This window comes from Bactrocera dorsalis, chromosome 1 (genome assembly GCF_023373825.1).
Source record: "Bactrocera dorsalis isolate Fly_Bdor chromosome 1, ASM2337382v1, whole genome shotgun sequence".
Lineage (NCBI taxonomy): Eukaryota > Metazoa > Arthropoda > Insecta > Diptera > Tephritidae > Bactrocera > Bactrocera dorsalis.
The window spans coordinates 11,494,643-11,521,133 of record NC_064303.1 but is presented as its reverse complement, the minus strand read 5'-3'; the positions used below and the strand labels follow the sequence as shown (position 1 = coordinate 11,521,133).

General features: G+C 36.0%; 3 protein-coding genes across 3 annotated transcripts; 2 read left to right on the top strand and 1 right to left on the bottom strand.

Moving 5' to 3' along the window:
* Positions 1 to 4,372: 4,372 nt before the first annotated feature.
* Positions 4,373 to 5,894, bottom strand: LOC105229635 (uncharacterized). Its single transcript, XM_011210050.4, has 2 exons — positions 5,736 to 5,894; positions 4,373 to 5,665 (listed from the first exon to the last, which is right to left on the bottom strand). Exons 1-2 carry the CDS (start codon positions 5,799 to 5,801, stop codon positions 4,517 to 4,519), a joined length of 1,215 nt encoding a protein of 404 aa, XP_011208352.4. The 5' UTR covers positions 5,802 to 5,894; the 3' UTR covers positions 4,373 to 4,516.
* Positions 5,895 to 12,892: 6,998 nt separating this feature from the next.
* Positions 12,893 to 14,590, top strand: LOC109579779 (hemolysin E). Its single transcript, XM_049456663.1, has 2 exons — positions 12,893 to 13,049; positions 13,524 to 14,590. Exon 2 carries the CDS (start codon positions 13,545 to 13,547, stop codon positions 14,460 to 14,462), a length of 918 nt encoding a protein of 305 aa, XP_049312620.1. The 5' UTR covers positions 12,893 to 13,049; positions 13,524 to 13,544; the 3' UTR covers positions 14,463 to 14,590.
* Positions 14,591 to 21,149: 6,559 nt separating this feature from the next.
* LOC125778489 (uncharacterized) lies at positions 21,150 to 23,408 on the top strand. The gene is made up of 3 exons (XM_049456643.1): positions 21,150 to 21,510; positions 21,563 to 22,697; positions 22,755 to 23,408. Exons 2-3 carry the CDS (start codon positions 21,915 to 21,917, stop codon positions 23,013 to 23,015), a joined length of 1,044 nt encoding a protein of 347 aa, XP_049312600.1. The 5' UTR covers positions 21,150 to 21,510; positions 21,563 to 21,914; the 3' UTR covers positions 23,016 to 23,408.
* The last annotated feature ends 3,083 nt before the right edge of the window (positions 23,409 to 26,491 follow it).

Below are 26,491 nucleotides of genomic sequence, written 5' to 3'. Positions count from 1 at the left end.
GAACATGGGTGAAAACTGAGACATATGGAGAAAATTATGCGTCCGTAAGCAGAGAACGTATAATATAGACAGAGAACGTCTATCATAGAGAAGGTTCACGGCGCGAAGAACGTAAAAATATTTTTGGCTAACTCGGTCGCGATGGTCCAGTTTCACCACATACAAATTATGAGCGTGTTTCACCATATTTAACAGCGATTGAGCGGTTTTTAGAGTCTATGAGCAATAACATGTTAAAGTAAATAAAAGAGCACCAATGCAGGGCAATATACATACAAGTGTATTTATATGCAGGTGATTTCTGGTAGGCGGTAGGTATGCTTTTGTATACTATATACAAGTAGTTAGATTTTTTCTAAGTCTAATATACGTATGTATGCATGCTCCTTATGATACTCCCAACAACAGCATTGTGATATTTTCATGCTTCATGTTAGCTTTCAACCAGAGGATCGCTTGTGTGTGAGACATATGCAAATACATACATATGTATGAATGTATGCTTTTGCGTTTTGCCATCGGCAATTCAATATTGACATGTAAACATACATAATTATGATATGAGTATAATTTTATATGAATGCATAGTAGATACTATTTACAGTCAATTTGGACTTGAATATTTAATAATTTTATTTGATTTTTACATAATATACTATACTAATAAATATTTTTGTATTATTTCTTAGTAATAGAAATCGAATTTATCACAACAATATATGTATAAATACATCGTCTATCATATTAATCTTATTATCTGCTCATATGATTGCATGTATACGCATGTGCGCGTTCAGAAATTCATATCATGATTTTATCACTTATCAATACATATATTACATGTGCGCGCATTGATCTGCATGTTCATATATTCATATATGTATACTTATATTAGCAAATACCCGGCGTACTTTGTTACGCCGCAAAAACTGAAACGATGAGGGTATTGGAAAGAATTTAATGTAGTTTAAAATGCAAATAAAAGAATACCTTTATTCGTACATGTAAACACACATACATGAGTATAATGTGTAACTTATGTTAGACTTACAAATATTTACTACCCATATTTGAATTAATTGCAAACACTTTTAAATTCATTAACGTTATAAATAATTTGTTTATTAAATTTTTTTTACAGAAAAATTAAAAATAGATAACGAAAAGGTAACAATTCAAAAGTCTTACTTAAAATAAATAGGATTGTATAGAGTAAATATTAATTCAAGATATGAAATAAGGTATACTATAATTGATGTATTGTGGAACAATAACCAAAAAGGATATATTTTAATTATTAAAAACTTTAGTGAATACAACATTTTTTGTTTTATTTCCATTGCCAGAAATGAGAACAGTTTGTTTTGCGGGGAACCAATTCGTGACAGAGCCACATATAATTGACCGTGAGAAAATACTTCGTTTCGAAGATCTATGCCAACAGTATTAAATGTTTGCCCTTGGGACTTATTAATGGTAATCGCAAAACACGTCTTAACGGGGAACTGTACTCTTTTGAAACTAAATGGAAGATCTGTAGGTATCATTGGTATCCAAGGGATCATTTTGCTTTCGCCTGCTGCAGGTTCGGTTAAAATGTTTGCTTGAATGATATTAGGCATCAAGTGCGTTATCTTCAGTCGAGTGCCATTACATAAATTGGGAGGCTTAAGATTTCGTAGAAGGATTATTGGCGTACCAATTTTAAGTTCTAGTTGAAATGGAGGTAGTCCCGAGGGATTAAGAGAGTTAAGAAACTCCGTTGGATAGTGAACAACGTCTCCTTCATCTGTCACTGTGTCAAAAGAATTGTAAATTTTATATTCTGATAATATTCTTTGACAAACGGCTTTGTTGATTTCGTCTGCATCGGAATTCGTCGAAGTAATTATAGCTCACTCATATAACCACTTAGAATCTTTGTGGTGCAAATTAATAATATCTGGATACACGTTATCAATAAGTTGGTCAACTGTTCTAACACAGGTTCCTGCAATATCTGGCATTATACATAACCGTCTTTGGTGACAGATTTGCAACCGTTACCTATTTTAAGTAGGAACTCTGCAAACCGATTGGATGGTCCAGCTCCACAAAGATTTATTCGCATATTGGCAGTCAATTTAAATTTTGGTGTTGTGTTCGGCGCTGGCAATAAACTCCCAATAACGTGGTAAACTTGTTCATGTATTTTAAACGTTGGCATGAAATTACCCTTCCTAATTTCATTACCACCAAACGAAGTCACAACCATTGCATTTTCTTATATTTTTTTTAAGTGACAGGACGACTGATGCTCACCTGTAAGCAGCGCTTTGATTGTCAGCGAAGGCTCACCTATATGTCTCACTTACATGTCTCTTGCTACAACACATACTTGGTGCATCTTTCACCCACTTTTTAGCCTTACAAAAATTGCAAATGCCATTCATTCGACCAATGAAACCAAATTAGTTTCGCTTAAATCTAATTTTTACCTTTTGATTTAAAGACAATAAATTTCCAATTTTACTCTACCATTTGCAGAATACGATCATAAATACAATAAAGTTAGAAGAAACCAGCAAGTATTTCGCAGACACACATGAAAACCACATTACATTTTAATATTTGATTTTATTGGTTTTTGGATGTTCCTTACGGAGAGCGTTCTGTTTTTATTTTCAATGTGCTTTGTTACAAAAAAGTACAAAGACAATAAGAAAAGCAATTCAAGCAACGGTGCGTTGCTGCAAAATAAGTAGCTGTAAAACAGAATAAATATAGTTGACACTGTATTTACATATCTACATACATGCATACATACGGCAATTTATGCGGGCATTTGATTGTGCTGTTTAGCGTTATTTCACTTGTTCTGCGATCATTTATATATGCAAACTTTTTTGCTTTGTACTTTACTTCAATAAGTTATGTAGAAAAGATGCGAGAGATGGAAGAGAGAGTGCATACATATGTACATATGTATGTACTTTACTTCATTACGTTATGCTGGAAAAGATGTGCAGAGATGGAAGAGAGAGAGAGAGTGCGTGCCGCAAACGATCAAGGGCACACGCACACACACAAAGCGCGCTTCGCTGTAGACTGCGTTTGGTGAACGAAAAACCTTATGCTTGCAATATTTTTGGTTTTTCAAAAACTTCAACCCGAAAGAAAAAGGATTTGATTTCGGAAAATTAAAAAAAAAAGTATGTCACTCGCGAGCCTAGAGCAAATGCTTTATTTAAAAAAAAAATTTATAAAAATCGCTTCAGAACTTTAGGAGATTAGCCGTTACAAACATTTTTCATATAAGCGATTTTATATAATTAGTATAGATATGTATGTAAATACGTGTATTTGGATATTTCGGTATATGCCCGTTTTTCCGAATTCGTTTTTTCGTCAGCGCATAGTCCGAAAGACCGAATTTCTTATTATGACAATTCACGAAAGACCGAAGTTTCGATTTTGACATTTATGTACTTCTAAAAAACAGCTGCTCTTTGGAATAAGTACATTAAGAAACTAACCTATCGCCTCGTCGTTTGCGACGGCGACGGCAATCATGCATATGAATGCGTTCGTGCGTCTGCGACAGGTACGCTTGCGGTTATGTATGTATATGAATGCGTTTATGTCTTCGTGAATTTTACTGTAGTTTTTAGTCGTGAATCGCTCATATGACTATACTATTGATGCATATGAATGTTCAATGATGGATAACGTTTTTTTCATAGTTTTACGAACATACCATATTCACATGGTTTGTTTGACATGCACGCTAACTAATGCAGAATGAGATATTATGTCGAAATAAATCCCACTGTACCATGATTATTTCAATATTTATATTCCTGCTAAGATTACACTTTTCTCTTTATTTTATGATACATGAAGATTTTTTCTGTGAAATTCACCGAGATATAAAATTTTGTTCGTCACTCGATTTTCAAGCATTGATAAGCAACTGCTTACAACTGACCATTTGAGCGTATATTAAAATTAGCCTGGTTTGCCATCGACGTCAGCTGAGAAGCAAAGGGAAAGAAATTGGTTATACGATTTTCAAGAATACATAAAACAGTCATGTATTTTTCTTGGTTTCATCTTCATATTCCAGGACATTTTTCTCCACAAACATAACTAATTGCGATAATTGCTCATCAAAATGGATGAAGGAAGAACGACTGATTGTGACTGAAACAAGTAATTGTGATAACATTCTAACGGCACTCAGCTTCATTTTTTCATCCAACAAAATTATGAAGCATTTGTTTATTCATTATTTTTCGTCGCTATATTGGCTTGTGATTTGAAAGTTGCACGTACTTTCTAATATAGCCAAAAAAGGCCAAAGAATACAGGGCAATGTAGAAAATAAAGTAGATATACATCTTTTAATTCTGTGTAATTTTATTTATGAAACAGAAACATTTGATTGATACTTTTGAAAAATTCAACAATTTTGAATTTCCATCAAACTGTGTATACATTTGAAAACTGAATATTCATAATTATAAATTTTTTCAATTTATGCATACAATCGCAAGGTCGTAAATTGTTTACAATTTGTTTTCAATGCTCTGGCAGCATTCTTCATTAAATTATTAGTAGAAGCGCCACGGTTATTTGGTGAGGATTGTTGATTCTTCCCCAAAATCTTTGCTTCCAGCCCGTCTATGCTGCTGATGGTGCTATCTATAGTACGTTTATAATCGTTAAAGAAATTTTTAGTTAATTGAAATTGAGCCAAGACGCGATCTCTATATTGAACATAAAGTTGTGCATCGGCAGTTGTTTGTTCGGTGGTTGATTGTTTTTGTTGGTTGTTGAGATGTTGGCCATATTGTTGTTGGTTGGTAAGTTGTCTGGGTTCTTGTTGTTGGTTGTTGAGATGTTGGCCATATTGTTGTTGGTTGGTGAGTTGTCTGGGTTCTTGTTGTTGGTTGTTGAGATGTTGGCCATATTGTTGTTGGTTGGTGAGTTGTCTGGGTTCTTGTTGTTGGTTGACATGAGTACTAACAAGTGAACCTACTGCATCCGCAAGCCCGGTTAATGAAAGCTCCTGTTGTAAGAGCTCTGGATTTTTTATAAATTTTTTCATAGCTGTGACTAATGTGTCGATAAGAACTCCACTGTAGCGTTTATTCTCATCGTTGAGTAGTTCTTGCCTCAACAATACTTCAAACAAGGGACTTTGTACGATTGAATCAGAATCAAATTCGTTTAAAATGTTTGACACCAAATCTGAAGCACTGTGCAACGTGTCCGTTGTCTTTTTCAACTTGCTCATCAAGTCTGCAGCAAAGTCTATATCGAACAAACCATGTAAAACTTCATAACGCGAATCAGTGTCATTTGTAACGAACGTTTTTAGAACTGCGTCCAGTAAGATATCTGCACTACTGCACCATTCATATGTACCGGAAATAGCATCGACGACACTATCACGATATGTGAGAATTAAAGGACGTATACCAGATACAAGTGTTTGAACTTTAGACGAATACGTTGCACTGTAATCGTTCAACTTCTCAGTTTCGTCACTTAGCTTTCTATCAGTTTTGAAACGTTGTAGATCAGTCTTCAATTCCCGAACGAGATGGCTCTTGCTCTGCAATTTATTCAAGTATAGATTTGACTCTACACTTTGTGTTTCGGTTGGCGGTTGTGCAGTTGTCTGTTTAAATGATAAAAAAATTATAAGATTCAGAATAATATATATGATGGAATGTTTTTGTTTCAATTACCTGCAGCACAGCAGCTATGGCGAAATTGCCAAGTATAGCGGATAATGTTATAAACAACAGCTTCATTTTGAAGAAAGATTTCTCTCAAAAAGACTTTACTCAGAGTACTTTTTACAATAAGCGTCAATGAGCGACTGAAGTTTACTGTAAACTGTTTTGGCTTATATAGCTACTTCATCATACTCTCACAGTCATAGAAAGCAACACATATACATGTAAAGAAGGCATCTTTACGCTCGTCGTCATATTGATGAGACACGCATGAAAAAACTCGAGCGATATTGGGTTTGTTTCCGTGAAATGTACATTATCTTGCTTGCTTGTTACTTTTTTTTGGCATCGTACGATGTACAGACCTTTGATACTTTTATAATTTTATCAACTAAGAACATATTTCAGTTGAATGGGGAAAACCTAAGTGGGCGTTAAGTAATTGAATCAGTTCGCAGCATTTGAATCGCTATTTTGTTTTTTTCCGTTTTCGACATGAGCTCTTATTCCTCGAGCTCATTCCTTATCACTCAATCCTTGGTAATTGAGTGCTTGTGTTGTTTTCTGAAATCAAACTGGTATCATTTTGGAGCGTCTCTTCACAGTTTCGACGAAATATTCAAGTGCGCTACAGACCTATGATTCCTATACAATTTCATCAACCGATCGCGTGTTTCTGGGCTAAATAAAATTTGTTTACTTCGGCTCTTTGTTGTTCTACGAAATGATCACGTACACTATGGACCAATGATCCCTAAGCAATTCTATCAGTTGATTGCATGATTCAATGCCAAATAGAATTTGTTTACTTCGGCTCTTTGTTGTCGTGCAATATGGTCATTAGGCTGTTCTTACTTTGTATGGGAAAATTATTTTATTCGAAATTTTTGTCACGAAAGCTGAAAATAGTTGAGACTTGATAAGAAAATGAATCTACGAAAATTTCACGCTTCTCGGACCACGCCTTATAGTGCCGATAGAAAATTGTATTATTAATTGCACGTCAGTCATACCCCAATGGTATGTATCTTCGTTGAATTATGTATGATACATTACAAAAAATTATTTACATTTCACAAATTTTTTATTTTATATTGCTTCATTCGAGTTTATTTCGTCTCTTACTATATCAAATTATCAATGCATTGAATTAAGAAAACATTTTTTTTGTTAAAATCAATTTCCAAAAACTATATTTCTCAAGTGATGACAACTTACCGTTTCGTCTAGACGCCTTTTGCTAACACTTACGTTATTGTTTTGGTATTGTTTGCACTATGATTCTTTGATGAGCAAGATAGTACCGTTACACCGTCTCGGCGTCAATGCTTTTTGGCGTTTCTCATTTTACGGTGAGCTCATTCTGTTTATATTTACAAGCAAGAAAGAGTGATTTGAAGTGAAATGGATTTAAGAAATAAAAATAAAATATTTTTGGTTGGTTCGATCAACTTGAGTATTCTGGGCTCGAAACTACCATCAAATAAGCAAGTTCTACAGGTACTTTTTTTTAATATTCGTGTAGTAAAGTTATCTGTGTGTGAAAGTGCAAATCTTGTAATTCGAGAAGTACTAATATTTTGGGAAAAGGCTCGTTTGCCCACTAAAGAAAAGCACCATTGCACTAAAAATTGCATAAATTGTATGACGTGTGGCGTTTTCTGCAGAAAAATAATAAAAAGTCCGTTGATTCTTATCGTGAAAAAGAAAAAGCTTTTGTTAAAAATTTGGACAATTTATTTGATGTTGCGCATGCAGATGTTATGAAACTCGTAAAGATTGAAGAAGATAGGCTTTTTCTTCTCGGACAAAGACAGCAGGGTCGTGTTGGTTACCTTGGATCAGTCGATTTTAATTTATGTCAAGCAGAGGAAAAAAGGCAAAAAAGGCAAAAAAGAAGGCATGATGAAGCAGAACGTCGGGAGCGAAATATTGCTGAACAAAAATTCAACCGGGAGAAATATCATTTAGCAGTATTTCTGATGATTCAAACGAAGTGGATAGTGATCAAGCCGAAGCTATACCGTCACTGAAGAAATCGAGAGTAGTCAAGCCACAATGTTGACGCTTTGGTTATAACTCAAACGTCAATTTATCATCAAAGAAAACACCTGCGCTCTGTGCAAGCTGAGCTGATTAACCCTGCTTAAATAACGTTATTTTTAAGTACTGAAAAGATAACGTACATCTGAGAGACGTATTCAAGTTTTCGTCCTTTAAGGATGTCAATGGAAACACTTTTGCAGATATTTTTTACGTAGATCTTTTATTTAATTATTATACTTTTATTTTGGATATTTGTTCTGCAGTTAACGACTGAGAAAACTGAATGCGAGAATATTCCCTTTTAACGGTTGTGAGAGAGAGAACGAAAAATAAAACAAGTGTACGTCTCGCAGACGTACGTTATCTAAGCAGAGTTAAAGAGAAGTTTAAAACATCACTTCCGCCATTCCTTGTTGTGCATTGGGATGGTAAGATGCTGCCATCATTAAGTAAGTGCAAATTTGATTTTATTTACAAAGATTAGAGGCAGGTATCTAAAAATAACATACGTTTTATAATCAAGATGTCCATGATAAGAGTGCTGAGCGGTTGCCAATAGTTGTTTCAGAAATGGACCATGACCAACTTCTTGCCGTTTCAAAACTGCCAAATTCAACGGGCAAAGAACAAGCAATAGCAGTATATAATGCGTTGGAGGAGTGGAATGTATCGGAGAAAGTGCAGGCATTATTCTGTGACACTACAGCTTCAAACACTGACCGATTGAGTGGTGCCTGTGTGCTCTTAGAGCAAATGCTTGATAGAGAGCTGCTTTATCTCCCTTGTCGACACCATATATTTGAGATAGTACTGAGAGGAGTGTTTGAAGCTAAACTTCCACACTTTACATCAAGCCCCGATATTCCGTTATTTAAAGAATTTAAGAAATCTTGGTCAAAGCTTTACAGAGAAAAATATCAAAGTATGGCATGGAGGATGAATAGTTAGAAAAGACTATCGAGAGGTTTTAGAATTGACATTAATCTTCTTCTTCAGGTCCTTCTCCACTTGGTCCTTCCAACGGAGTGGAGGTCTTCCTCTTCCTCTGCTTCCCCCGGCGGGTACAGCGTCGAATACTTTCAGAGCTGGAGTGTTTTCGTCCATTCGGACAACATGACCTAGCCAGCGTAGCCGCTGTCTTTTAATTCGCTGAACTAAGTCAATGTCGTCGTATATCTCGTACAGCTCATCGTTCCATCGAATGCGATATTCGTCGTGGCCAACCCGCAAAGGACCATAAATCTTTCGCAAAACTTTTCTCTCGAAAACTCGCAACGTCGCCTCATCAGATGTTGTCATCGTCCAAGCCTCTGCACCTTATAGCAGGACGGGTATTATGCGTGACTTATAGAGTTTGGTTTTTGTTCGTCGAGAGAGGACTTTGCTTCTCAATTGCCTACTCAGTCCGAAGTAGCACCTGTTGGCAAGAGTTATCCTGCGTTGGATTTCTAAGCTAACATTGTTGATGGTGTTTACGCTGGTTCCAAGATAGACGAAATTATCTACAACTTCAAAGTTATGACTGTCAACAGTGACGTGAGTGCCAAGTCGCGAGTGCGACGACTGTTTGTTTGATGACAGGAGATATTTCGTCTTGCCCTCGTTCACTGCATTTCTGCCCATTTCTTTTGCTTCCTTGTCCAGTCTGGAGAAAGCAGAACTAACGGCGCGGGTGTTGAGGCCGATGATATCAATATCATCGGCATACGCCAGCAGCTGTACACTCTTATAAAAGATTGTACCTGCTCGATTCAGTTCTGCAGCTCGAACTATTTTCTCCAGCAGCAGATTGAAGAAATCGCATGATAGGGAGTTGCTTTGTCTGAAATCTCGTTTGGTATCGAACGGCTCGGAGAGGTCCTTCCCGATCCTGACGGAGCTTTTGGTCCCGCTCAACGTCAGTTTACACAGCCGTATTAGTTTTGCGGGGATACCAAATTCAGACATTGCGGCATAAAGGCAGCTCCTTTTCGTACTGTCGAAAGCAGCTTTGAAATCGACGAAGAGGTGATGTGTGTCGATTCTCCTTTCACGGGTCCTTTCCAAGATTTGGCGCATGGTGAATATCTGGTCGGTTGTTGATTTACCAGGTCTAAAGCCACACTGATAAGGTCCAATCAGTTTGTTGACGGTGGGCTTTAATCTTTCACACAATACGCTCGGTAGAACCTTGTACGTGATATTAATGAGGCTAATCCCACGGTAGTTGGCGCAGATTGTGGGGTCTCCTTTTTTATGGATTGGGCATAGCACACTTAAATTCCAATCGTTGGGCATGCTTTCGTCCGACCATATTTTACAAAGAAGCTGATGTATGCTCCTTATCAGTTCTTCGCCCCCGTGTTTGAATAGCTCGGCTGGCAATCCATCCGCCCCCGCCGCTTTGTTGTTCTTCAGGTGGGTAATTGCTATTCGAACTTCTTCTTGGTCGGGCAATGGAACGTCTTCTCCAATGTCATCGATTGGGGAATCGGGTTCGTCTTCTCCTGGCGTTGGGTGTTCACTGCCATTCAGCAGGCTGGAGAAGTGTTCCCTCCATAATCTAAGTATGCTCTGGGCATCGGTGACTAGATCACCTTGGGGGGTTCTACATGAGTATGCTCCGGTCTTGAAACCTTCTGTAAGCCGCAGCATCTTTTCGTAGAATTTTCTGGCATAACCCCTGTCGGCCAGCTTATCAAGCTCTTCGTACTCACGCATTTCGGCCTCTTTCTTTTTCTGTCTACAAATGCGTCTTGCTTCCCTCTTCAACTCTCGGTATCTATCCCATCCCGCACGTGTTGTGGTCGATCGTAACGTTGCGAGGTAGGCAGCCTGTTTTCTCTCCGCTGCGACACGGCACTCCTCGTCGTACCAGCTGTTCTTTTGCACTTTCCGAAAACCAATGGTTTCGGTTGCAGCTGTACGACGTCGAACCTTCCTTGTGTTTGTTGGCGTGCGTTTTTTGCTGCACAGAGACGGGTGCGAATCTTGGCTGCACAAAGATAGTGGTCCGAGTCGATGTTAGGACTTCGGAGCGCACGCACATCTAAAACACTGGAGACGTGTCTTCCGTCTATCACAACATGATCGATCTGGTTGGTGGTTTTTCGATCCGGAGACAGCCAGGTAGCTTGATGAATCTTCTTATGCTGGAATCTAGTACTACAGATAACCATATTTCGGGCCCCGGCGAAGTCGATCAGCCTCAACCCATTTGGGGATGTTTCCTCGTGGAGGCTGAATTTACCGACCGTAGTGCCAAAGATACCTTCTTTGCCCACCCTGGCGTTGCATTCGCCAAGCACGATTTTGACATCGTGGCGGGGGCAACTCTCATAAGCGAGTTCCAAGCGCTCATAAAAGTCATCTTTGGTTACATCGTCCTTCTCTTCCGTCGGGGCGTGGGCGCAAATCAGCGATATGTTGAAGAACCTCGCTTTGATGCGGATTGTGGCTAGACGTTCATTCACCGGAGTGAATGATAGTACTCGGCGACGGAGTCTCTCTCCCACCTCGAATCCCACACCAAACTTGCGCTCCTTTATATGGCCACTGTAGTAAATGCCACAAGGACCTACTCGTCTTTGTCCTTGTCCCGTCCATCGCATTTCTTGGACGGCGGTGATGTCAGCCTTTATTTTCACGAGGACATCAACCAGCTGGGCAGCGGCACCTTCCCAATTAAGGGACCGGACATTCCAGGTGCATGCCCTCAATTCGTAGTCCTTATTTCGTTTTCCATGGTCGTCATCAAAAGGGGGTCTCTCATCCGAGGCTGGTTGTTGCTATTCGCTGGGGTTGTTTTTTTACGTGGCGGGTCCCAAACCCAGCGCACAACCCTATGTAGGGGATATTTCGCCTTCTCACTTTAGCTCGCCTTCAAACGGATGTTCTTAGGCTACCCAGAGAATACTTGGTCAAAGACCGGAAGTCGTGAGCTGCTTGAGTCATATGTAAAATAATCGTTTCTGGCCACTCCCAAGTGAATGGCGATCAGAGAACTTTCCTCACTTGCGTGAACTTCTACACATGACTCCATCCTCCCGCTATTTACTGTTTAAAAATATTCCTGTTCCGAGCTCAATATCCTATGCAGGAAGAACAAAAAGCAGCACTAGCTGATGTCTGCATTTTCATAGTGCGATTTTATATTAAGATTAGGTTCAAATGCTCCGACGCTACTGCTGCTCCCGTTGACGATGTAAATATAATAAAAAGTTTAAAATATTATGAAAGCATTGATTTTACAACCAGCGATGCTGCACTGCGAAAATTGTCTAACCATTTATGGTATTTGACAGAGGAAGCAGCCACTTTAGCCTTTTTTGATGACAGACTATCAGTAGAGACAAAAGTCAAAATGGTCAGTGCTCTTAAAAAACCCGGCAGATGCGATGGATGCAAAAAATTTATTCTAAGTTCACAAGACATGGGACAATTGTTAGGTATAATATGAGAATAATACTCTTAAATTTTTATTTTATTCTTAAATTATTGTCTTACAGACGAGACCATGGAGCATTTCATATCTTCCAACAGTCTCAAATTGTTTTCAAGGCTGCAGATAGATACCAGCTTCTTGCGGTTATATTTTGCAATGCATACAAGAACATAGGGAAATGTATCCGAATTGTTCAAAACAAACTTTTAAAAGTTGTAAATAATTATAATTTTGTGTAATGTATCATACATAATTCAGCGAATGTACCATTGGGATATGAGTGACGTGCAATTAACAATATAATTTTCTATCGGCACTATAAGGCGTGGTCCGAGAGGCGTGAAATTTTCGTAGATTCATTTTCTTATCAAGTCTCAACTATTTTCAGCTTTCGTGATAAAAATTTCGAATAAAAATTTTTAACGAACAGGCTAATGGTCACGCACGGGAATTCCGGGGAATTGATGATTACATTTTTTCATGGGACTGTAAATTTTTTTTCGTCATTTTGTTTTTCGTTCTATTTTTTACTTGAAATTTAACGGTCATACCGGAAGGAACAAAGGGTCAGTGATTGAACTATTTGCCAACCGAGCGAGCATCACTGTGACAGATAAGGGAAAAAACCCAAATGAGAATCCACTGATGTCGCTGATCATTTCTCGGATGTACAATTTTTTATCAGTTTGCTCACTCTTACTGTTTGGTGTCGTATACGACTGCGTACGCTATATGAAGTATATAAAGCTTTATAGAGGAGTCACAATCTTCATTTAAACAGTTTCATCAGTCGAGCACGGACGTCGGTGATTTCAACAAAATAATACTCATTCTGCTGAAAAGAATACTCGAAGGTTGGTCCTAGAAGTGTTCGTTTATATTTCTATCATGTATTTATGAAATTGATCAAGTTCCCTGTGCTTATAATATTTTGTGGGACGATCTTCAGAAGCCAAATGATATCAAACCAAATAGATGTCCGAAAAATTTACATTTATTGAAAGTTTGTTCAAGCTTTCGTTCCGAATCGGACCATCTTCAGAAAGAAATTAATTATTTTGAAGACACACGAAAAAAAATCAATCACCATTTACATATGTGTTTGTGTTTTATGTGTTATGTGTTTCGTGTGTCTCCAAAATAAGTAATTCCTTCCTGAAGATGGTCCGATTCGGACCGAAAGTTGAAACAAAGTTGAACAAACTTTCGATAAATGTAATTTTTCGGACATTCATTTGGATTGATATCATTTGACTCCTGAGGATCGTCCCTCGAAATATCATATCATGTATATTCATAACAACCAATGTTTCCAATTTTTTCCACAGTTTGATTCTGCTCTCTACACGATGAAGGCCGCATTGCTTGTCCTGTTTGCCGTTGGCTTGTCATCAGCCAGAACTATAACTTACCACAACGTAAACATATCTAGCGATCAACCCATTTCTGACGAGGATTTATTAAAAAATTGGGCTCAATCCATCGAGGTGTTCGATCAAAGCTTGGACGACTACATAGACTGGGTGTCTTTTGACAAAATGTTTGAAGAAATGATCAATCATAGTGGGGAATATAGCGTCTGGAGTATACAGAGTATTAGAGACTATTTTCTTAAAAGCCGTGATCTTTATTACGACGCAGTAGCTTGTGTATTCGAATGGTGTTCTGTCATCGACATTATGATGACGTCATTTGTTGGCTTATATGAAGATTATAGCGACAAAACTAAAGAGCAACAAAAAGAGTTGATTGTAGCAAGTTTAGATGAGGGAATAGACAGAATGGGAAAAGCTATCGGTCTTTTAGATGACAGTCGAAATCATGTTAATACTGGTATTGAAGACTTGACGAACGTCATATCTAACGTTTCTGCAGCTTTTAGAAAAGATGAAAGAGAGCATACGACTAAAATTAATGATTTAAATAAGAACGCAATGAATTCTTTGAGTCAAAGTTTTTTTGGGGGAATAATAAGCCTCATTATGACGGAAACAGCATATAAACCCGAAGCACGGAAAAAATTCGAGAAAATTGAGGGATCATTTAATTTTATGAGAGATAAAATTCAAAACGCGATCACAAAGGCCTTAGAAATTAAGAAAAAATTGTCACAAGAAGTAATATACATATCAGGACTAAGAGGAACGGTTAAGGGAAATAAACTCATTTTCTCTAGATCGCTTCGAATTCCTATTGTAAAAAATGCTGTTAATAAATTGAAAGGTCAATGCAGCGCTTATCAAACAAGACATGGAAAAAAGCAATAAGAAAATTTTGCCAATTTATATTTAAAATTACATCATGTTGGTAATTTTTTATTCCTTTTCTCTCAAGTAATGTCATAAATTGTGCGAAAAAAGATGTTTCAATAAAGTTTTTCCCTCAATTTATCCTACTCAAATCATGTATTTTGCAATTTTAATAATCTTAATAGGAATAAATACCATTTAGACAGTTTCGTGTCGTTTCACTGCATGACTGAAGACCATGAAAGTATAGTGAATCTTTTGAATGTGCATCACTTAGATATACATAAGTCGATGGTTCGATCCATCCATCATGTGTTACCAGTCTTTCTGTAACATCCCAATAAATCGTTCCCCAAGGACATGAGCTTGGTGCTGCTCTTGCTCTAGAGTCTAGACATTTGCACGACATTGCATTGCTCGACATAGTATTCTCGAGTCGTACAATCATAACTTGTCCAAATACCTTCGCATTTGCCACCGATGATCAGATTTGTTGTCGTCAATTTTAAATTTTCATTTATACCAATGCCCATTGGTGAAGGCAGCACTACACTAATATTGCTTGTACTTATCAGCTTCTTTAACCGAGTCATGTCTTTATGGGCATTAATTGAAGCTATTAGATTACGTCCTATATTCAGCACTAATTTTTCATCAAAATCATTGTCATATGAGTTCGATTTGAATTGACTTTCACTCCACATCGATTATTATCAGAGCGATGATTCGATTCCATTGTTATTTATTTAAAACTAGTCGATATTGTGGTAATTTTATTGAGTGATATGAGCAATTCATCTTGAAAACTCTGCAAAACTGCATGACTCGGCAACAAATTCATTGTTCGTTCATCTGTGTCTGCACAGTCAATCAAAATTCATGCAATCACTCCGCATTTGAAAAAGTCTGCAAAGCCCTCAACTTGTGCTGTAATTTTTTGTGTTATCCACGTTATCTTACAGTATTGAGCATTCTGGAAAAAATTTAGGTACTACTCCAGAACAGCGGTTCTTCTCTTTTCTGCACAGGTACCGATTTTACTGACGTCATGAGCGTCTCTCATTCCAGCGCACGGCTTTATCCTTGCGTCTGCGACGAAGGATTGTGACGCATTGTAGAATGGCCTGAATGCGTTCAGGCGTCCGCAGCATGAGATTGCGGAGTCGCAAGTGGCTTGCGATGGCTATGGCAATCATGCGTATGAATGCGTTCGTGCGTCTGAGACATGTATAATTGTGGAATACCTATCTATGTACGATTGTTTGCGTATATGATTGCAAAGGCAATTATGTACATAAATGCGTTTGGGTTTTTGTGAATTTAACTAAAGCTTCGGGTGAATTTTACTATATTTTCCAGCCTCAAATTGCTCATATGACCACGTTACTGATGAAAAGTAATGTTTAATGATAAAGAACCTTTCATGGATGGTTTTAAAAACCAGAGAACATAAAACCAGAGAACGTAAAAGCAGAAAAACTAAAAACATAGAGAAGGTGCAAATCGAAATCTGTATGATGGTTCGATTGCGCGGCTAACAGAGCTGATAGAATCACAATAGGGAATTCGCCGTTCTCGCTGCTATTTAGCAGAATTGAGCATGTGCAGTGGCAGAAATATATCGTCACCTGAAATGCAAAATAACGTATCATCAAAAAATTCGAAATTGAGTGTCTTATTGATTACGCTTCACTACTTCAAATTATATACATAATTTTAAATATGTTCAACATTTTCTGGTTCTGCGGTCATATATAAAGTTTTAACCAATATTAATATTTTGTTTCACTCATGTTCCATTTTATTCCGTGTTTCATTCATGCCACTGTAAATTTCTGAAAATGTTGTTACGTTAATTTGCATTTCAGGTGACGATATGTAAAATGACTAAATACATGCGAGAATATATAATGAGAACTGTTTTGAGAAAAAATATACAAAGTTACACAGAGAATGTAAAAAAGCATTCTCTGAGTGACACATGCATGCTTATTTTGTATTATAGAATTTCTATGGCATATACATATGTATATTATTTCTTTCTCACATTTGTCTTGTTTGTTTACGAACACATTTTTTTGGCATCTACGTTGCCACGGGCAACCAAGGGCAAAAAAAAATAAAGTAATGGCCACCGATTGTCACCGCTTTCCTTGCCGCTGTGACAGCTTCGCCAACAAACGTGCGTAAATATGTATGTACGTATAATCGTGAATACATATCGACGCAGATTTTTGCAAGAAGCATCAGCAAGAAATTTATGATTTTTAGCTTTTTGCCACCGTCGCGAAAAGACACTTGTTGGCAAAGGCATGCTCGGAGAGACGTTACGGCAGAGAATGTAAAGTATAGACAGAGAAACTAAAAACATAGAGCAGGTGCAAATCGAAATCTGTATGATCAGGGATGGGCACCATCACAATCAAACAAGCGTCACAAAATGAGATTGTGTTAGTGCGCTTACTGTGGGACCAAGCGTACCAGCAACCAAAAATAATCAGTCTGCTTGCAGATGTCGAACGAGCAGGTCTATGTCGCACGAAGCCGCAATGCTACGAATACGTATGTATATACATATGCACATTTTTAAGAATATGTGCATAAACCATTGAATATAAAATATAATTATTTTTCATTTCAAGCAAGAATAAAATTTAAGTTATTAGTTAATTATAAATTAGTAATCTAATTCATTTAAAAACTTAAAAATAAATTAAATTTGTATATGAAAAGAAAATATAAATCTATATTTGAATTCATCGAATATTTTAAATATATAACAAAATTTCAATAAAGTTAAAGCTATTAGAAAATGAAAGCTATTATAATATGAAATATTATGAATACACATTTCAAGAGGTCAGTTAATTTCAAACAATTATCCGAGTGTCAAAAAAAAAGAGTTCATTCTGTAATAAATTTAAGAAGGTCGTCATAATTTATATCAAAATTTGCTACCTTTATTCTAAGCAGGTCTTCTAAATGTTTGTCTGAAAGCCTTGTTCTATAGGAATTCTTTATGTATACCATAGCAGAAAACGCAGATTCGCAAATATATGTGGTTCCAAACATTGAGTACAACTTATAAATTTCGTTTTTTAAAATAGGATATTTATTTACATCAATATTTTTCCAAAATTGAATACCACGGTCTAAAGGAAGGTTGATATCATTCTGAAGTTGACTGAGCTCTTTGTGTAAATGTTCCTCTTGCTCTTGGATGTCACAGAGCAAAGGATTCTCATATAACCTTATTACACGTTTAACTTTGATGAAGTCTTTGAATCTGCCATCTAGGTTAGTTTTAAGATCCTCAAAGGACTTAAAATATTGTCGTAACTCTTGTTGCATATTAAAACGGTCACATATTTCTTTAGTATATTTAAAATTATCCAATACTCCAGCTCAAAATTGTTCTTCGAGAATTTCCAAACGTCTTCTAAAAGCATCCATAGCAATTGTAAAATCAAAAATAAATTTGTATTTACCTTGCATATTCAAATTTAATTGCGAAAATAAAATTGGTGATATCACACAAAAGGGCAAAACTTAACAAAAAACTTGGATTATTTAAATTATTAATTAATTCTTTTGTATCCACGGAAGTATCTTCCGCAAAAAACAAAAGAACGTCTGTCTTCAGGTTAAATAGGCGCTCTAGACATTTAGCCCTACTAAGCCACCTCAATTCGGTGTGAAGCAGAACATCGTGGAATTCTGCTTCGGTTTCTTCCAGAAACTGGCGAAACTTTCGGTGGGTGAGAGCATTATGTCCACCGCGAATTTTTTTAATGATTTTTACTGTAGTTTCCATTACATTCCCCACCTTAAAACTTTTTGCAAATAGTTGCTGTTGGTGCAAAATGCAATGGAAAGTAAAAATATTAATATAATTACGAATAAGCTGTCCAATCAAACCATCTTTTTTGCCTATCATAGTAGGTGCTCCATCTGTGCAAATGGATGATAATTTTTCTTTTTCAGAAAATGAGAACAAATTATTTTGTAGAACCTTATATATATTTTTCCCGGTTGCATTTTTGTGCAATCCTCGCAAACAAAGCATGTCTTCTGAGACATTAAAGTTTTCATCAACGGTCCTTATGCAAATTAAAAGTTGACTAATATCTTGGATATCAGTGCTTTCATCTAAGGCAATCGAGTAATATTTGGAGGACAAAATTTTTTTCTTTAAATTTAAATACATATAATTTGAAATATCTCCAATGCGTCGGGTAACTGTTCGACGGGACAAAGGAATATCATTGATATTTCTTGCTATTTCGATTCCAGTTTCCCCAAAACAATGAAGCACCGCTATTGCCATTTCTTTAAAAAAAGTCCCATCCTCTAAGGGTCTTCCTTTCTTTGCTAATGCGTAGCTTACAATACACGATGCTTTTAAAAATGCCGAATTTAAATCATAACTTGGTTCATTAACGTTTGCGTTAATTAAAAATACGTGTTTTAATTCAAAGAATTTTATTAATTTTTCTTCGTTATTTAAATGATTTATTTTTTTGTGAAAGATTATAAAATGTCTTTTTAAATTTTGCTTAAATACAAAATTTAAAACTTTTTGACATAACAAGCACTGCGGCTTCCCAGAATTATTCAAAAGAAAAAAAAATTCAAATTCCCACTCTGTCTGAAACGTTTTTTGGTCTTCCATGTTTATACTCGCATATGTGTTCATTTATATACGGGATACAACTCGTGCGCATCAACCTACTCAGTTAAACTTCTGATTGCAGACTGATTTTAACATCGCTTTGTTCCATCGTAAGTGCTCGTTTTACGCTCTTCGCTTGTGCGTATTAGTGACAATCGGTGTGTGTACGTATACGATAGCTTACGCTCTTTTAGCACCTGCTAAGACTTTGCCCATGCCTGTGTATGATGGTTCGATTGCGCGGCTAACAGAGCTGATAGATTTTTATTAGGGAATTCGCCGGATTCGTTAACATTGTGAGTCGGACTTCGCCCCGCAATTTTAACATTTTTTACCATTCTCTCACATATTCTAAGCGAGAATATGAAGAGAATATGTATTCACGGCATATGATGAAGTGGCATATATGCACATGTCGAAGCAGAAAATATGAAGAGACTCGCAACGAAGAATGTAGTAAATTCTACAACAAAAACGATTTCATTCATAAACACAAGCGCAAATACTACAAGCGATCTCGCTTCATTCATAAAAGTAGACACCATTACATCTCCCCGAGCAGGCCTTTGCCACAAGCGTCTTTTCGCGACGATGGCAAAAGCTAAAAATCATAAATTGAACATCTTTCTGATGATTCTTCAGAGAAAGAAGCGAGAAAAGTGGCAATATAGGAGTTGTAGATTTGTAATATTTGTCTAAAATATTTTTCCGGGGTAAAAATTTGCGTCGATATGTATGCAAGCTCATACGTATACATACATACATATTTACGCACGTTGGCGGGAGAAGCTGCTACAGGGGCAAGGGAAGCGGTGACAATCGGTGGCCATTCGTTTATTTTTTTCGGCACAGCTTGGATTTTTTACCAATGTTGTGACAAAGAAGATGCGTGCGACACTTGTTATTATGAATGTATGTACATACATATGTATGTGGCTCGCATTTGCTTTCGTAAACATACAAATGTGCCAAAGAAATAATATACATACATATGTATGTGTCATAGAAATTCTATTAGTACAAATATGGAAATGATAACGAAATAATGCGAATATGCATATTTCATGAATTCTTTGAAGAAATTAAGATCATTTTGCACATCTTCACTTTGTAATAGTCGAAATAAACATTAATTTATTTAAAAATTAAAAAATAAAAATAAAGTGAAATAAAATTAAAAAAATTTTTCCTAATTTTTCCCGATTTTGTAAAAAAAAATTAAAATGTTTACCAGTTTTCGGAAAAAAATGGTTCATTTGATACAAAGTAATCACGCATATGTGACAATGGTTCACATAATACAATATAAGCATGCATATGTCACTCAGAGAATGTAAAAAAACCTTCTTTGTATATTTTTCTACAAAGCAATTCTCTTTATTTATTCTCAATCATTTAACATAATTTTCTGCCATAGAACGGGCTCAATTCTGCTAAATAGCAGCGAATATGGGGAATTCCCTACTATGATTCTATCAGCTCTGTTAGCCGCGCAATCGAACCGTCATACAGAATTCGATTTGCACATTCTCTATGTTTTTATGTTCTCTGCTGTAGCGTTCTATACATAGCCGCGAAATTCAAAAGACAAAAAGGCGGAAGAGAGATATTTGACAACCTAATATAACACAATTTTTAACTGGCCGTGGGTGCTTTAGAAAGTATCTTTATCAAGTGATGAGTTCCTTTTGTGGAACACTTTCTTGAAATATAAGATGTAATGATGTAAGCACTTTACGTCCGAAAATTGTTCAATTCGAATCAAAATTGTTCAATCCCTTAGATACCAAATATGTAAAATATAAGAGGACCGCTATCATGTTATAAAAAGCAAGCGACTAATTATAGCATTTGTAGCATATAGCAATTATACAATTCTTGCAAACGAAGCAACATTTCTTAGAATTTTGAATACATTACTTCGCAACAAACATAATTTATTTCTAAAACCCATCAGAAGAAAAGAATAATCATCTGAAAAAAAATAACAAAGAGAACTAATCATCCGTCCGTAAGCATTCGCGCGCCCGAAATATTTATCAATATACATACATACATATGTATGTGGCTGCCCCCGACGTTATAGCTACCTCATAAATATAATTCACGCATTCAACTCAACATGATCAGTACTCTGTTATGTCTTTCAGATAAGCTTAAAATTACCGATGAACTTTTCTGGGAAAAACTTTGATTAAATATTCATATAAATATGTCCAACATTCGATGCATAAGGTTATACCGTTCTGTGTAATCGTTCAGTCAAGAGAGTACTCGCCCGCGATCAGGCTGTTGAAATTTTGATCCTGCAAGTTTGCAAGTCGAGTGTTTGCTTAGCTCGGTGAAAAATGGTGCTCAAAACTTTTGTGTTATTCTTTTGCCTATTTTATTTCGGTAAGGGCATGAATTTCGAGTTCAATGCAGATTTTGTAATTATTTCTTTTAGTTTCAATAGGAAATACCAAAAAAATAAGTTATGTTTTCAGTAGTCGAGAAGATCCATGTTCTTCTATATGGGACCGCCCACGTCATACTTCATTGGTGCCCCCTAGTGAAATTCAATTTGAGAATTCTAGATATACTGGTAGCCGACATCACGTAATACCATATGAGATTCTGCGTGAATTTTTCATTCTGCCTTGCTACAAACCACACTAGCGTCGAGCGTCACACAATATTTATCAGCATACATTTCTACAATAGTGGCACAATTTATTGCCAATGGCGAATCTATACAACATCAAAATCCGTTTCCTGACAACGATGAAGTGGTTATCATTATTGATCCATGGGAAGAAATGTTTGCAGCACTTTCATGGTTACCCGGAAATATATTTATAGGGCCGCAGGTGAATATTCGTCACCGTGACGATCCCCTGAACCAGAGAGGCGGAGATCCCGAGAACGCATTCGAGGAGTACGCAAATAGAATAATCAACGACGACACACACTTTACTGCTCTACAAAATCTCAATCGCGATATGCGACTTTATATTAATGATTCTACAGATGTAAATTTGTTTCATCAAATAATGACCAATTTAGATATTGTCAACAGAAGAACTACACCTTTTCCATTCGATGCAGAGGATTGGAAAATAGTTAATGGAGAGTTTTACATTCGCGATAGACATAGAGAGAAACGATCCGAAAACCAAATCCCACAACCGCCAACCGCATGCAACACAAAGCCATCAACTAATGATGATCCTTTCGATTATTATGTTGGTCTCTGTAGAGCGGTACAGCGACAATTAACGGCCAGTCATTTTTCGTCGATCAATAAAAAATACATAGAAGTGAGCGATAAGATGGAATTTGATTGTCCCAAAAATACTTTCATTAGAGTAAAACGAGCCACCATAAGTACCATCCCTTGGGCACTCGCTCTTTTCACGGTTGGGCTAGCATGCATCACGGGTCACTGCGTAGAATATGACAGAACCGAAGGAATAAAAAAGTTGTGTGACAACAAGAAGTCATGCCTATTTTCTTTTAAAGACACCGAGGCTATGGACGTAGATGTGGAATATTATTGTGCGGATGTATTAACACCTCTAAGAGAAAGAAAAGAATTACAGGTAAAAGTAAAAAAGTATAGAAAAGTATAATTTACCTATTTGTTTATTTTATGTCAGAGACCTGTTCGCTTTAGTTCGAGCGAATTTGAACTTAACTGCCCCTTGGATTATACCATTCGAATTACCAAAGCAATAAGACGGTATTCCGGTGTTTTTCTGCATTGTGCTATTGATGATTGCACAGAAAAGGATATTACAGCAATTTTGCGTGAAAAATGCGACGGAGAAAATCCGTGCAAAAACACACTCGACGATTGGGGCTTGCAACCAATAACCGTAGATTTTTCTTGTATCCCAAATCCATCCATGTTTGTGTGATATGGTTAACCTGGACGAGAACAATGATTGAATGTTGAGGAATATAATATGGGCAAAAGTTGCTAAATCGGAAATATGAAATTTGGGCTATAAGTGTTACACCAACGGTGACACCAGTTTCTACATTGCCAACCATTGTACTATTTTCAAATATAAAATAACCTTCAAAGATTATATTAAATATATTTAACAGATTAACCCTCTAACCGGCCAATTTTTGTTTGAGCTGAAAAAATTACCATACACTAATGTTTATACAAGGAACAAGAATCTGAAGTCAGATTTAAAAAAAAATTCAATAGGTCACCTTCAAGGTTGGAAAAAGTGAGGTCTGCTTTAAGGCATACTTGCCTGTTGGCATGTAAAAAGATACGGATTAATTTATTGCAAATTATTTAAAAGAAAAATGTTTATTTCAATAATTTAAAGTAAAACGTATCAAATTCAAGTTTAGTTCTATTATTTCATAAACAATATTAAATAAAATAAAAGATAAAGTAAACATATATGTAGTATATTGCATAGCAGTAAAAATTCAAATTTAGTTATATTATAATATATAATACAAAAGTGTTTATGATTTTGTGTGAAACAACTGAAAACGTTTTTTTGACGATGATAAACATAAATTTAACCGACATTTTGTGCAATACATTTGGGTTAAAGATTTGCAGCCTGGCATCTTACACATACATATGCAGAGAACGTCTATCATAGAGAAGGTTCACGGCGCGAAGAACGTAAAAATATTTTTGGCTAACTCGGTCGCGATGGTCCAGTTTCACCACTGCCAACTCGGTCGCGATGGTCCAGTTTCACCACATACAAATTATGAGCGTGTTTCACCATATTTAACAGCGATTGAGCGGTTTTTAGAGTCTATGAGCAATAACATGTTAAAGTAAATAAAAGAGCACCAATGCAGGGCAATATACATACAAGTGTATTTATATGCAGGTGATTTCTGGTAGACGGAGAAGTTTCTGTATGCTACATACATATGTATGACTTTTTCTAAAGCTAACATATACAAATATGTACATATGTATGTTCGCTCTTTTGCTTATATTCTTATATGTTTATATGCAAACATGTGTATTGGTATGAATTTTTTTTGTGCTTATTAATGAATACATGTCCAATTTGAATATATTTGAATTACATAAATTACTTTTTCAAAGCAATATTCGTAGTTAATGCGAAAATAAAGCCTATTTTATAATTATTTTTTGAATATATCAAAACATATGTACATACATATGTATACTTCCTAACATATGTATGTATGTATATAACAAACTATCATAATATTGTTAAAAAAATGCAATATGTATATTACAATTGTGATAAATGTACATTAACCGTAAATTTTATCATTCAAAACTTATATGCACATGTATCATGACCATATGTGTTTATGTTCGCTTTCGCGAATTCAAATCATATTATCACTTATCAATAATATAACATGTGCGCGCTGCTCATACAGAGAACTTAAAAGTATAGAGAGACACTTATATGTACATATGTATGTATATTTGTATACACTTCCGAACAAATAATGCACAAGCATACAAACATAAGCGTACACATGTGAACATGTCACCAACAAAAAATTGAAGCATTGTTCGACAAAAACAACAACTGCTCAAATAGCAGAAGCATCAAAAGTCAATATGGCAGCCGAATTGGCGAAGCCCAATTGTAGTAAATTTTACAACAAAAACGATTTCATTCATAAACGCAGGCGCATATGCCACAAGCGACCTCGCTTCATTCATATAAACAGACGCCGTAACATCTCCCCGAGCATGCCTTTGCCTACAAGCGTCTTTTCGCGACGATGGCAAAAGCTAAAAATTGTCAATTCTAAAATAAGTATTTTTCCGTGGCTCGCAAAAATCTGCGTCGATATGTATGCAAGCTCATACATATGCATACATATTTACGTTAGTTTGTTGTCGAAGCAGTTACAGCGGCAAGGGAAGCGGTAACAATCGGCGATCCACTGTATATTTCTTTCATGCATAACCAAACCATAATTAGGACAACGCAATGTAAGTGTCAATGGTGGTGCTGATGGTAAATGAAAAGACGCTTACTCTTAAAAGTACTCTTAAAAGTACTCACAACATACATTGCGCAAGATTATTTTCATTTTCATACATAAAAAATTGATCCATTTTTTTGCTCAGTGCAAGAACAAATTTTGCCGTAGCGAGTGTCTAATTTGCTGCGAAGCTTCGGGCAGAGAACGTCTATCATATGATAGACGTTCTCTGTGCGAAAGATGCGTGCGACACTTGTTATTATGAATGTAGGTACATGTGTACATATGTATGTATGTGGCTCGCATTTGCTTTCGGAAACATACAAATGTGCCAAAGAAATAATATACATACATATGTATATGCCATAGAAATTCTATTGGTACAAATGTGGAAATGATAACGAAATAATGCGAATATGCATATTTCATGAAGGTCATCAATTTTCTTTGAAGAAATGAAGTTCATTTTGCACATCTTCACTTTGAAATAGTCGAAATAAACATTAATTTATTTAAAAATTAAAAAAATAAAAATAAAGAGAAATAAAATTAAAATAATTTTCCCTTATTTTTCCTGATTTTGTAAAAAAAATTAAAATTTTTACCATTTTTCGGAAAAAAATGGTTCATTTGATACAAAGTAATCACGCATATGTGACAATGGTTCATTAATACAACATAAGCGTGCATATGTCACTCAGAGAATGCTTTTGTATATTTTGTATATTTTTCTACGAAGCAAATTCTCTTTATTTATTTTCAGTCATTTACATATATTTCTGCCACTCCACGTGCTCAATTATGCTAAATAGCAGCGAGCACGGCGAATTCCCTAATAAAAATCTATCAGCTCTGTTAGCCGCGCAATCGAACCATCATACAGATTTCGATTTGCACCTTCTCTATGTTTTTAGTTTCTCTGGTTCAAGTGATGCGAAAAATAAAACTCATCTTTTTTTACTTACATACACACAATACAACTTAAATTAACGGCTAATCATACATGTATCCAAAACTGTTAATATTTACACCAACAACAATTAAACTTTAACATAAATTTATAAATATACATACTCTCTAAGAGAATAAGAAATTGCTCAAGAGCACTCTCTGCTGCATTACTGAGTTTATCAGCGATACAAAATACTGAGTGCTGAAACCTGAGATGAGAAAAAGAAACTTAGCGCTCTTGTGAGGAGTATTATTTTGAGGAGCACGTACGTTTGCGGTAAATATTAGAGCGAAAGGTAAGATAAGTATTAAAGAGAAATATTCTAGAAGAGCACTCTTTCCTTTGAACTCACAATTGAGGAAATCAAAATTTATTGCTCCTCAATTGTGTTGTACTGAGGAGGAAGATAGAAATTTTACTCCTCAGTGATGAGTATTTGCGAACTCTGGTACAATACACACCTCTCTCACAGAG

Coding starts and splice junctions, on each gene's coding strand:
- LOC105229635 (XM_011210050.4), bottom strand. CDS start 5,801: ATGAAGCTGTTGTTTATAACATTATCCGCTATACTTGGCAATTTCGCC. Junction 5,666..5,735: donor CCATAGCTGCTGTGCTGCAG/GTAATTGAAACA, acceptor TCATTTAAACAG/ACAACTGCACAACCGCCAAC.
- LOC109579779 (XM_049456663.1), top strand. CDS start 13,545: ATGAAGGCCGCATTGCTTGTCCTGTTTGCCGTTGGCTTGTCATCAGCC.
- LOC125778489 (XM_049456643.1), top strand. CDS start 21,915: ATGTTTGCAGCACTTTCATGGTTACCCGGAAATATATTTATAGGGCCG. Junction 22,698..22,754: donor GAGAAAGAAAAGAATTACAG/GTAAAAGTAAAA, acceptor ATTTTATGTCAG/AGACCTGTTCGCTTTAGTTC.